At 48.4% G+C, this 12,893-nt stretch overlaps 1 protein-coding gene across 1 annotated transcript; it reads right to left on the bottom strand.

Moving 5' to 3' along the window:
* Positions 1-745: 745 nt before the first annotated feature.
* LOC138176680 (CCR4-NOT transcription complex subunit 7-like) lies at positions 746-3,932 on the bottom strand. Its single transcript, XM_069107487.1, has 2 exons — positions 2,752-3,932; positions 746-2,341 (listed from the first exon to the last, which is right to left on the bottom strand). The coding sequence occupies exons 1-2, from the start codon at positions 3,735-3,737 to the stop codon at positions 2,281-2,283; spliced, it is 1,047 nt and encodes a 348-aa protein (XP_068963588.1). The 5' UTR covers positions 3,738-3,932; the 3' UTR covers positions 746-2,280.
* Between the last annotated feature and the right edge of the window lie 8,961 nt (positions 3,933-12,893).

Here is a 12,893-nt window from a genome sequence, read left to right as displayed (position 1 = left end):
AGCCTCCTACTCTGCCCCCATTGTGGGGAATCCCAACCACCCACCTCTTTCCTTAAAGCACCTTGACCTTTAAGGCTGCTCCCTCTATCTGGGCTCGGCAATCAAATTGCTCCATGCCCCACTGATGGCACCTTTCTGCAGAAGGAGAGATCTGCTGCCAGCTGTGTAGCACCTTGGGATGAGGCGGTGGCAGTAACAGGTGCAGGGGCTTTCAGGCTGACACCAGGGTCCAGGATCCAGAGCGTGGAGGAAGGGAAGGAAAGATGGAGAAGGGCAGAGGAGGAAGAGAAGAAAGGGAGGATGGGGAGGAGGCAAAGGGAGGAAGGAAAGAGCAAGGGACAAGAAGGAAGAGGAGGAAGGAGGAGAGGGAAAAGAGATGAGGTAGAAGAGGAGGCCCAGGGAGAGGAGGGGGAGGAAGAGGCATCAGAGAGGAGAAAGGAGAACAGGAAGGAAAAAGAAGATAGAGAGGGAGGCAGGAGCTCAGTGCTTCAGGCTTGAAAAGCCCAGAGCAGTCCTTCAGCAGGCCTCCTGTTGAGCTGCACATGCTGAACCAGTGCTAGGGCATGCAGGGGGCAGGAGGGTTTGGGCCAGGGGTCTGACTGCCAGTGAGCCTTCCCTGCTGACCATCTCTTAAGGTAGAGGGAGCAGCAGGAAACAGCCAGGGCCTGACCCCACACACATGGCCACCCAGGGACGTGCCGACCATCTCAGGGGAGAACTTTGCAGAAAACAATAGATACAGCAATGCGTCAACAAACATTTATTAAGTCCTTACTGTATACCAAACACTGTGCTAAGCGCTGGGGATACAATGAAAGGCAGAAACACTATCTGTGCTCTCAAGGAGCTCACATTCTAACAGGGGACACAACTTGTAAATAACGAGGTACACACAAGATACAGACAAGAGTAGGTGGAAGGCAATATGCGAGGGGAAGGCACTAGCAGCTGACGGAGCTGGGGAAGGCCTCCTGCAGAAGGTGTCCCTTGGCCTGAGCCTTGAAGGAAGCCAGAGAGTCTAAGAACCATACACTCATCAAATACCTGCTGTGCGTATGGCACTGTGCTGGGCACTAGGAGTGACACCACCTTCTTTCCCACTCCTTCCTTCGTCTTGCACTCACCAAACCTGGCTGTGGCTGCACTTTTGCTCATTTCCCCACTCTTCTCCCCACTCACCTCCCCCCTCCCTCCCACTCCTTCATCAAGGAATACTCCTTGCTCCCCATTGCCATCTCCCTCTACCACCAACACCCCATAAACTTTTCCTCCTTTGAGGTTCACTCAATCCATGTTTCCCACTGAGTCAAGGTTCTAGCAAACCTAATGAGAAAAGGGTAGTAAAGGACAAGGGAGCCCATCTGGCAAACAGATAATATTACTGATTGAAGTGCAGATAACATACACATACACACTTGCCATCCATCATTTCTGACGAGTATTTAATTACCCATGACCAAGTTCTTCCTTCATGTGCTCTGGCCTGGCCACATAGTCTGCATGGCTAAGAAAGTACTTCACAGTTATTATTTCTGTCAATAGATAGAAAATATATGGCAAAAATATACACACAAAAATAAATAATCATTATAGTCCTCAGATGACTAATATTATTCAACTTGATTTGGGGGACTTTTTGTTGTTCTACAACAAGACTCTGAATTAGTTTTGTCTTTCTCGCGACTATAAAAGCACAATCTTATTTCTTCGAATTTAATTTGCTATAAAATATACCTAAGGTAAGTTTGCTGTCTTTGGACTTTCTATTAAAAGTTGACTTGCAGAATCATCAAATCAAGAACATGGTAAACATGATGATATTAAAAGGGTGGGGGAAGAGGGGGAGGAGAAAGAAGAAAAGTTAGTAGAATTAAAGGCATAAAGGAGATAAAAGGAAAGATGCTGTCAACAGAACTTCAGGCTGATGCTCCTTGGATGCCAGCTCCCTGACAGATCTTGGAAAGCCAGTCACAGGGGACTCTGCTGAGGGGTGTAAAGCTGGAGTGGAACATTTAGTCAGTCACAGATCTCATATAGATACCAATTCAAAACCAAGAACACTAGAAGTGCTTAGGAGATGAAAGACCAGGAAAAGCAGTCACTAAGTTCTTCTTTTCCTTCTTGGGTTAGCTTAGCTGAGTCAACAATTTACAGCACAGTGAAGTACTCTGCTCCATAGGTCCAAAAGAAGGGAATGCTGTGTGAACTTGGCGAATGATCACTTTTCTGGCAAACCTCAGGGAAACCCCAGCCTTCTGGGAAAACAGGATCTCAGAGGAATCACTCTCCATAGGTGTAGAACTGATGGTCCTCAACTTCAATCAGCGGCATCTCCTGCATGCTAGAAGAGACAAAAAAGGAACGGCAGTAAGTCAGTGCTCCTTAACCTGGGAATGGGACAAGAGGAGGGATGAGGGCCAAACTAAAACCAACTAGACATATTTACCAAAAGATTGATTGAGTATGATATGGATTTTTTCCCGGCCACACATACTTGCTAACAGGTGGATTAATTAATACACTGCAAAATTCAACCTGAAAACCCTTCTGCTTATCAGGATCTGTGGTAGGAAGGAATGGCTATAATTAGTACTGAAAGACAAAAGAGAAAACAGGTTGAGAAGGTAGGGTCAAAAAAAAAAAAGGAAGCCTTACATTGACCAAGGGATTTAAGTGGAGATAAAAACCTGCTATAAAAGCATGAGTTTAGGCATGGAAAAAAAAATAATAAAGCTCAGTTTTCTGTTTCACCTCATGAATGGTTGCTGGTCTGCTCCCCAGACTGGTTCTCTGCCATAGTGGACATACGGGAGGTTCTGGAAGCTGCCCTGGAAGCCGTTGTGGGTGCTACTCAGGGCCTTGTGGTGGACGTGCGATGCTCCAGAACCAAGGCCGTACAAGTATCCAGAGTACTTGGCGTCGTCAATGTGGTCTTCGAAGAACATTTCTCTCATCTTGAAAAAGGCCATTCCCGTGAGCAAGGAGTCGGACCCCGCCTGGTGCTGGGAGCCAATGCGCTCCAGCTCCAGCTGGGTGGCCACTTCCTGCAATCCGCCCCTGAGGTTTTTGCAGCTCTTCATGAGGTACTTGATGTCATAGATGACGGGGAAGAAAAGTCGAAGGATCTCGAAGAAGTCGTGAGCTTCTTCGGGCAAGGGAGAGTTGGTGAGGATCTTGATGAAGTAGCCAAAGTCATAACCGCTGTGGAAGGATAGCCACTTGACCCCTTCACATAGCACCACTCCCGATGTCATCAGGAGCTCCGCAAAATACTGTGCCTCGATACCTTCTTCCTCATGCTTCTTGAACTGGATCCCGGACATGGTGAGCAGCTCGATGGAGTCTTGGGCATACATGTCCTCCTTCAAATTGAATTTGAAATTGAACTGCCACGTGGAGGTTCCTGGGGGGCACTCTCCTTGCTCATTCATAAACGTCAGTCCCAGCTGGATGATCTTCAGCCAGTCGACATTGCATCTCAGGAGTTGGTACTGGTAGTCCGCATAGCTTCTGAATTCCCCCACGGGTCTGGCCACCACACCTGGAAACTCCGTGTCCATGGCCACGTAATTGTACTGCTGGATAACGGGACGCATTTTCTTCATCTCCTCGTCCAGGTTGCAAGCCCAAACTTCCCGAATCCGCGGGCTCTGGTCGGCGTGGGCAGCGGGCATGGTGGGCAGAGGCGGGGCGCGCGGCGGGGGGGCTTCGGGCGCCAACAGGCAGCAGCTTCTCATCCAGCGGGTTTCAGATTCTCCTCCTAAAGCACCTTTTTCGCCCCCCTGTACTTTGGTACCTGCGCTGGGGCCGCTGCGGTCGCACTTCTCCACCTCCTCCGCCGCCGCCTCCTCCTCACCATAGAGACGGCCTTCCGTGGCTGCGCCCCCCACCTTCCCTCCGTCCGTCCCCCTGATCCGTCCTCCCCCCTCCCCGACACCCCCCCCGCCCCACTGGCTGCTTGGGGAAAGAAGGGGGCGCGGGAGCCGCGTGGCGCTGCCCCTCCCCTCTCCCAAGTCCCAGTCCAGGGAGGGAGCTGCGCGGTGACGTCAGCCTGCCTGTGTGCCAAGATGATGCTGGGGCTGATGGCTCTTCTTCTAGCCGATTATGGGAGATGTGCGCGCGTGTCTCTAGGAGACCCCGGCAGCACGTCAGCCCTCGCAAGGGGACGGGGCTCTTTCGTGCTGGGGCGTCTTGTTGTCGTCGTCCCCCCAAGTGCCGTGCCGTCCCTCCGCCCCGTCCGCCCCCGCCCCCAAAGTATCCCAATCCAAATCTAGGTTGGTTCCAGAGTCCTCCAGTCTGTCTGGGACACGAGCAGTGAGTATTTCCGTGCTGGTTTAGATATGCTCAAGTTTGTACTAAGGAAGGATTGTGTGAAGGAGCCTAGCCAGCAAGCCTGCCCACAAAGCTACTCCTGTGTGAACCAGGGCTGGGCAGGGAGCATAAAGTCCAATTGAGAGTCTCTGGGAAGAGAAAACTGTCTGGGCTGATTGAGAGGAGCAAAGGGAGCAGCCTTGGGGAAAGGCTTGAAATCTGCAGAGGAGGAAGGGCTGGCAAGTTAATCCCTGTGAGTGGCAGGCCAGGCTGGTGGGCCCTTTGGGAAGGGGGAAGGGGCCGGGAGGGCAATAAGGAGCTTCAGCTCCCAGGGCTGCAAGCCTAGAATCGTGGAATTTTCCAATCACACACCCCCGGAGCTGGAGGGGGCTGCAGATGCCTCGTTCCCGCCCAGGCCTGAGCGCCAGTCCCCTGGACAACATTCAGGACTCCTGGGCATCCAGCCAGCCAGTGCTGGAGAACTGATCCTTTCCTCCTGAGGCAGCCTCTTCCTCGTTGGGGAAGCTGCCTCATGGAGGGAGAGCAGTGGTTTCAGCCTGATCCCCTTCCTCCTCCCAATTAGAGAGAGCCCTCAAAGCCCCTCAATCCTCCCTTCCTTTTCCCACCAGGGAGGACTAGAAGTGGCATCTTTAGGTACAGGGCAGCTTGTCTCCAAGGATCCATCCTAGGCCCCAGTCCTGAAAGGGATGTCAGAAGTGGGTCTGAAACCCCAGAGAGGTCCAGTGAATTGTTATGGTGACCCAGGTTAGTAGAACCTTAGAAAGTCAGAGCCAGGATTCCAACCCCAGCCTTCTGTCCATTACATGGCAGCTGTCTGTTCCTTCAGGGAGTGGATGGAGAGGTAAATAAGCTTAAATAATGTCCAGGTGTAGAAGATCTGTGTACATGGGAAACCTTAACTAGGAACTGCCCTGGGGAGGAGGAGGGGTGCTGGAGGGGAAGTCCTCTCCATGAGATCAGATCTAGCCATGGTTCCCCCCAGGCCCAAGGCTCAGAGGTCAGTCAGGCCAGGCAGGGAGGCTGTAGGCAGAGTGGGTCAGGTGGGGGTGTGGCAGGGCTGGTCCTGGGTAGCCTGGCAGCTCAATCCTGGCTTAATGGGTGAGGCAGTGGCCTCCAGAGAGCCCTTAGGGAAGAGTAGGGAAGGGGAATTGGAAGTTCATAGATTTAAGGTAGAGGAGGCCAAGAGGGAATGAGGAAAGCCAGGCCCAGGCAATCAAGGGAGCTTCTGGGCTTAGTTCCTGTTGGCCATCTCCTCCTGCTTCACCAGGTCTACCAAAGACATGCTGGGGAAGTCAGGTCACAGTGGGGCCTCTGGGAGGTTGGGATGGCTGAGGCAGAGGGGGAGGCTGGTCCCAGCCCATCAGTGAGGGCCTCAGCCCTAGGGCAGGGGACAGAGCCAACAAAAGACTTGCCTAAGCTTGGTGATCCAGGCTGTGTCCCACTATGATTTCAATCCCTGACCTTATACTTCCTCATGAGATGTTGACTTTCCTGGCCTGAATCCCTGCTCTGCCCTTTGGTCTTCTACTGCTTGGGGAGGGGGGGGTGGCCTTTGGACCTCAGAACTGGTTCCCTGGCCTTCCTTTTTATGTGAGACAGTTTCTCTTGCCACCTTGTAGCCTGCCATGGGGGCCTTGGGAGAACACAGCAGGGGATCCTTTTCTTTGGGGGCAGGAGGAAGGCTGGAGAGGACTCCCTGCTGAGAAGCTGGGAGGTTCTTCCCCAATCCTGCCCCCTTTCTAGCCCTTTCCTTCCCCCAGACTGGTAGTCAGGTATACTTGTGGGACTGACCTGTTGAGCTCTTCATGGACCTAATGACTGTCATCTGATTTCTCCCCCCAAGTCCTTCCCCAAGCCCTGTGTGCAGGGATTTTGGGAGCCAAGACTCAGCCCCAGCTCTCCCCACTCCAGCTCTGGCTCTCCCCCCTGCATTGCCTCTTGTATGGAGGAGGTGAGGTTGACCCTGAAGGGACCCGTTGGTCACTCTGACCAGTGCAGCAGAGGGCTATCTGGGCAGTGGAGACAGAGCTGCTGCAGTGGATAGAGGGTTGGGCTTGGGAGCAGGAAAAGACCTAGGGTCCCATGTGGCTCCTGACCCCTCCTAGCTCTGTGACCCCAGAGAAGGAGTCCCCACCCCACCATTCTCAGCCTCAGTTTCCTGCTGTGTCCAAGGACATGAGCTCTGGGGCCCCTTCTGACTGTACCTTTGTGGATGACCCTGTCAGGTCCCTTGGCCAGAGGCAGTGTGTTGTGGTGGCAGAAGCATTGGACCAGGAGTGATGGGACCCCCTCCCTTTCCAACTGGGCTCATGGGCAGGTCCCTTCCCTTTTCTGGGTTGCCTCAGTTTCCACCTCTGCATCTGAGCTCCTGTACCCTGGGCCACCCCACAAGGAGGTGGTGAGCTCCCTGTCACTGGAAGGAGGGAGGGAGGGAGTGAGAAGACCACTTTTAGTCTATGGCTTCCCTAGGCCCAGGGTGGTAGCTTGGGGGAGAGGAGGGAGAGGAGGGGAGGGGACTGTGGGTGTGAGAGGCTGCATGCACAGCAGTGGGGAGGAGCCAGGAGCTCCCTCCAGGCTCTGCCCTGGCTCTGCTGGCCTCTCCTCATTGACTCAGCTCTCCTGGGCCACACCCACCTCTGGGATTGGCCTCTTTGTCCAAGGCCTGGCTCCCCATAGCTCCCTCAAGGGTGTCAGATTATACCCATACCCTGCCCCACAGCTCTGAGTAGTCCTGGGTGTCCCCTTAGCACCTCACAACTAGCTGCATACTCCCGGGAGTGTCTTTTGTATTCCCTTGGCCTAGACTTGGGTGTGGGAAGGGTGGGGGGCAAGGGAAGGGTGGGTTTGCTACAGAAGTAGAAGGGTGGGACAGGCAATGGAGAGCTACAGCTGGCTAATTGGGGGGGGGGGTTCCTCAGGTAAACAGCAGGACCCCTTCCTTTGTGCCACCAGAAATGCCTCCCACTGCCCAAGGGAAGGAACGGCCTGAGAGCCTGGCATGGGCTACATGCCAAGGGATCTGAGAACTTGATCCTCTTACACTGGAATGGACCCTGTAGACTGGGCCACCTTCCTGGCCTGTCCTTATGGCCCAGGTTGCCTGAGGTTTGACTCTAAGAGCTGCTTCCTTGTGTCTGGGGTTTCTGGAGAGCTTGGGCAAGGGGGAATGCCAGGCCTGGGGCCCAGGAGAAACTTGGGGAGGTGAAAAGGGAGACATCCAGGACCAAGCTTCTGGTTATGCCAGGGATGACAGGAAAGTACTGGGGAGGTGACCTCTCTTAACTGATTTCCTTAACTGATTGTGGGAGCAGACCCCTCCCACAATCTGCCTGGGAACATAAGTTAAGATCTCTTTCCTATTCACGCTGCCCTGCTTGAGCAAGACAGGCCTTTCTGTCCCTGAATCATCTGTCATATTGCCAGGACAGTTCTGGAGGGGTTTTTTTGCTCTCTTTTATTTGACTTTTTTGGTTGTTTTTTTTTTTTTGGAGGGGGGAATGGAGGGCAATTGAGGTTGTGACTTGCCCAAGGCCACATAGCTAATTTTTTTTAAGTGTCTGAGGTTGGATTTGAACTCAGGTCCTCCTGATTCCAGGGCCGGTACTGTATTCACTGTGCCATCTAGCCCCCCTCGCCCCCCGCTCTCCTTTATTAATAGAAAACCTTTGACTCAAATTTATGTGAGAACTTAATTTTGTCCCCCTGTTCCAGGCATTCCCTGTCAGAAAAGAGATATGAGAAATTCTTTAGATGAGATGAGACAGCTTTTGAGGATGTAATGCACCTCCCAAAAGACCAACTAACCAAAACTAACCTAGGAGGGTGGAGAGGGCTTTTTAGGGTCCCTTGCTCCTTATTCTTGTTCCAGAGGATGAAAGATAAAAATTTTCTTCTTGTATCTTCTGCCAACTGGTCTCCAATGCCAGTTATGCCTCAGGGGCCAGGATAGTATCCTGTCTGCAGTCTCACGGAGAGACTTTCTCCATTGAGAAGGAGGACATTCCCAAGTGATTTGGTTTAAGACGCTCAGGAAGATATGTACAAAAATATTTATATCAGCTCTTTTTTGTTACAAACCAAGGTGGTGCTTACCAAGCCTATCCCTCTGTCCACAGACAGCAGCTGAGGAATGACTGAACAAATTATGGTATATGAATGTGAGGGAATACTATTTTGTTGTAAGATACAAAGAATGCAGATACTCAGCACCACACCCAGAAATAATAACTGGCCGTGTAACCTTGAGCAAGTTACTTAACCCCGATTGCTTAAAAAAATTAAAAAAAAAAGATTCTGGGGCGGCCAGGTAGCACAGCCAGTAAGAGCACCGACTCCAGTGTGGGGACGACCTGGAGATCGAATCCCGGGCTCAGACACTCAGCACCACACCCAGAAATAACTGGCCGTTTAACCTTGAGCAAGTTACTTAACCCTGATTGCTTAAAAAAAAAAAGATACAAAGAATGGAATGGTTTCATAAAAAGATGGAACAAGTGGATTAACTGATGCAAAGAGAAATGAGCAGAACCAGAACAACGTACACAGTAACAGCAATATTGTAACAATGATCAGCTGTTTAAGGCATAGCTAATCTGATTAATACAATTAGCCACAACAATTCTAAAGGACTTATGGTTTTTAAAATGTTATCTACCTCCAAAGAGAGAACTGGTGAGCTCAGATTTTTATTTTCTTTTTCTTACTTTTTAGTTAATATGGCTAATGCAGAAATATGTTTTGTATGACTATATCTATAATGTGTATTATATGTCTTGTCCTCTCAGTGGGTGGAGGAGGGAGGAGAGAATTTGGAACTGCAAATATTTTTTTAAAGAAACTCTGGAATGTCTCACTTTAACGTTTTCTTTCTTGGGTCCCTTTTCACTTGGCAAAGGGAAGCTGAAGGTGACAGCATCACTATTTTAAGCCAATAGCATAGTAGCACCTGGGTAGGAAGTCATGTGTAGGATTCCAGCCAAATCATCTTTGTTAGAAGTAGGGAGCAGGGGGGCAGCCAGGTGTCGCAGTGAGTAAGATCGTTGGCCTGGCGTCGGGAGACCTGGGATCGGTTCTGGCCTCAGATACTCGGCACCCACACAAAAATAACTGACTGTGTAACCTTGAGCAAGTTACTTAACCCCGATTGCTTTTAAAAAAAAAAGAAGCATGGAGCAGGAAACCCTGTGTCTGAGAGACAGACCAAGACCCTTTCTCAGGTCAGAAACCAGAGAATAGATAATAGATTCACTGACAGGAAGAGAAAGGCAACCAGGGCCACAGATGACAGCACTGTGGTACTGCCCTATAGTCTTAGATGCTCATTTTGCTAGGGAGGGAGACAAACTTTTCTTTCTTTAGGCTACCCAAAATAAGTGGATTTTTAGAAAAAAACACGTATGAGCAGGCAATAAAAAATACTACCTGCATAAAAATAATTACAAATAACAATGTAAATAGAAAATAATATAATTAAAAGGAAACAGAGTGGCCAGTGGTCCCAGAGGATAGACTAAAGGAGGAGGAATTGAGGGAAATTCCTTAAACCAGAAACTTCTTCAAACAGACAGAAAATCAAATGGAAATTCATAGAAAGGATCAGGTAGCTCCCAGGATCTGGCCCTGCATTCACTGGCTCGAGCTCCTGTCAAATTACTCAGAATCCCTAAGAATTCACCCAGTGTTTATTGGGCAAAGGATAGAGACAGAGTGGAATTAGAGACTACCCAACCAGACAATTCCTAAACCATGATCAAAATGACTAGGAGTTGTGATAGTAATGGAATATAAAGATCCCCCTGTATTGGCTTGGTTTTCAAATTGATTGTGTTAAAACCCAGAGCTTGTTAATCCCACCGGTGGGATGGACTTGATGTGAAAAGAGAGTCCTGAGAGTTTGAACCTTGGGAAGTTGCCTTTCCTTGGCATTACATTACAGGAGTTTAGGGAAGAAAGTACAACATAAAGACAACTGTCTTGTAGATCAATAGGCACTCATTCCTTCAGACACACGTATACACACACACACACACACACACAAACTAACTTTCCCTTAAATTCAGGACTGCAGACAATAGGATTGTTTTGATACTGCTACCTTCACTTCGACTCTGAGAAGGGAATGAGGCCTCTTTGGTAGTCAAGACTCTGCCCTAAGTCAGTCTCCCTTCCCAATAAACTTGTAAAATAGACCAATATTGGCCTCATTTTGAAACTCTGATTTTATGTGAATCTCCCCAGTGTCCCTTATCTTTTACCTCAGCCTAGCCAACCTTGGGCACTCTGAGTATCAGTGGCCTGCTACCCTTGATCCCAATCTGAACTTATGTTCCCCAAATACTGTCCGCTTCCCTACTCTTCTCCTTAGCCCCACAAGGTCATCCAGAATCTGTCATGAGCCCAACATCACCCCAGATATTCTCTTTTGATGATGTTCCATCTCTATAATTCCTGAGGATCTGGACCTGTCAGATTGCCCTGCCCCCAAATCCATAGAATAGTATTACTTCAGGAACCCAACATCACAATCTAATGGACCTGGGGCTGGGGACCCAAAGAACCTTCATGAGGTCTCCTCATCAAAAAGAGTTCCCCTGGCCCTGTGTGATTGTACCTGGGAGGAGAGACCCAGGTGAGTGTGTGGATGGTGGCAGATCTTACCATTAGGTATTGCTTCTAAAATCCATATGTCCCTCTGTGTGCTCTGAACAATAATTGAACGCAGTTGGAAAATGAAATTATTGATAGGACAAGAGAGGTAATCCTTCAGTCCCCCCCTCCAACTCTTTTTTTTCAATAAAAATAAAGTTTTTTTTTAAAGTATGCTTCAATCTGTATTTAGATAGTAAAGTTATAAGTCTTAAAGAAATTATTTGTCAAAGGTCAAATGACCAGTTAATAGCAGAACTCGCATTAACAACCCAATTGTCCTGACTACCAGCTTAGGGATCTTTCTGTGTTTCATCACCTTCCCTCCCAAGGTCTTTGTTCTTCAGACTCTATTTTGTCACACAAGCTAGTATTACCAACATTTTTACTCTGATGCACAGAACTCCCCCCAGACTCTTCAGGGTGGTGCTAGGAGACTGAGCCTGGTGGTCAGAGTTGTCTCAGATGCTTACCAAGAAACTTCTTCCCCTGAGAGGGGAGAGGACATTCCCAAAGCCATCTGCTTAAGAGACTCAGGAGTGTCTCATTCTAGACAGTTTGGTGCAGTTTTGACAGCGTAGCCTGACTAGAAGCCTGATTAGAATTTGAGATCTCTCCCTCCTCTTCCTATATTGGTTCCATACCATGCCCATCACCCCCTTCAGTTCAGAGCTGGGGGAAAGGACCACAGAATACCTAGTAAGATGCTGAAGTGGAGAAGCCAGCATGGCTAGCAGGAGTGGACTTTGGCTATGAGTTCCCATCTCTAGCTAAGTGAGAAATAGAATAGAGGGGGCTATTTCCTAAGTGGCACTAGCCCAGGCCACTCTCAGGCATAAGAATATGAGTCATTTTCCAGTTGATAAAAGGTCAAAAGATATGCACAGGCAGTTTTTGGATGAAGAAATATAAACTATGTATGTAGTCATATGAAAAAAATGCTTTAAATCATTATTGATTAGAGAAATACAAATTAAAACAACTTTGAGATATCTCACACCTATCAGATTGGGTAAAATTATAGAAGGGGGAAAATGACAAATGTTGGAGGGGATGTGGAAAAATTGGGACACTAATACACCATTGATGGAGTTGTGAGCTGATCTATCCATTTTGGAGAGCAAGCTGGAATTATGCCCAAAGAGTTATAAAACAGTGTATACCTTTCGATCTAGCAATAGCTCTAGTAAGTCTGTTTCCCAAGGTGATAAGGGAAAAAGGAAAAGACCCCATATCAGGGATGGGGACCCTTTTCATGTTGGAAGGCTGCATTAATATTTAACTGCAATCAAATAAGGCTGTATACAAGAAAATTCAATTAGATATACTTAAAAATGTACGTTATTTTGTAAAAATCTATCTGCTATGTACTTCATCATTTCAAAAAATGAAAACTACTTGTTAAAGTTAACCAATCTTTTAATGACTTTGTTATGTGCACTTTTTGTTGGAAAGCATTTGAATATGTGGTTGCAGCATGGAGTTTGGCAATTTCAGTTGATCCCCTAGATGGGTATCAGTCATTTGTGACCTTGAGGGCATCTTGATTTGGGTCAGGTAGGAGAATGTAGATTTGCAGCAATAAATGGTTGAAAAGTAAGAACACTTTTTTCAGACATGTTGCCAAAGGCATGGGGATTCTACTGCATTTTCTGGTATTTCAATTGAATCTTTATTGACATCAAACAATGACTTTAAAATGTCATCTACTGAGAGCTGAATGGATTCCATCTGTAGTTCTTTAGGTGCCTTGGTGATATCAACTAGGTGAGGCTAAAGTGCTAATTTGAGTGTGATGTCTTGATTCTCAAAGTCAGTGAACCTTTCATTGTATTCTATAGTTAATAGGTCTATAACAGCTGTGTATTCTTCAAATGATTTGCATATATCATCCTGCTCATCAGTGGCCTTTAGTA

The sequence above is a fragment of the Petaurus breviceps genome, unplaced genomic scaffold (assembly GCF_028583685.1).
Source record: "Petaurus breviceps papuanus isolate PSGF00001 unplaced genomic scaffold, PetGlider_PUasm1.0 90109, whole genome shotgun sequence".
Classification (NCBI taxonomy): domain Eukaryota; kingdom Metazoa; phylum Chordata; class Mammalia; order Diprotodontia; family Petauridae; genus Petaurus; species Petaurus breviceps.
Note: the sequence above shows the minus strand (reverse complement) of the source record. Positions and strands in the feature narration are given on the sequence as shown.

Coding starts and splice junctions, on each gene's coding strand:
- LOC138176680 (XM_069107487.1), bottom strand. CDS start 3,737: ATGAGAAGCTGCTGCCTGTTGGCGCCCGAAGCCCCCCCGCCGCGCGCC. Junction 2,342..2,751: donor GACCAGCAACCATTCATGAG/GTGAAACAGAAA, acceptor TGTCTCTTCTAG/CATGCAGGAGATGCCGCTGA.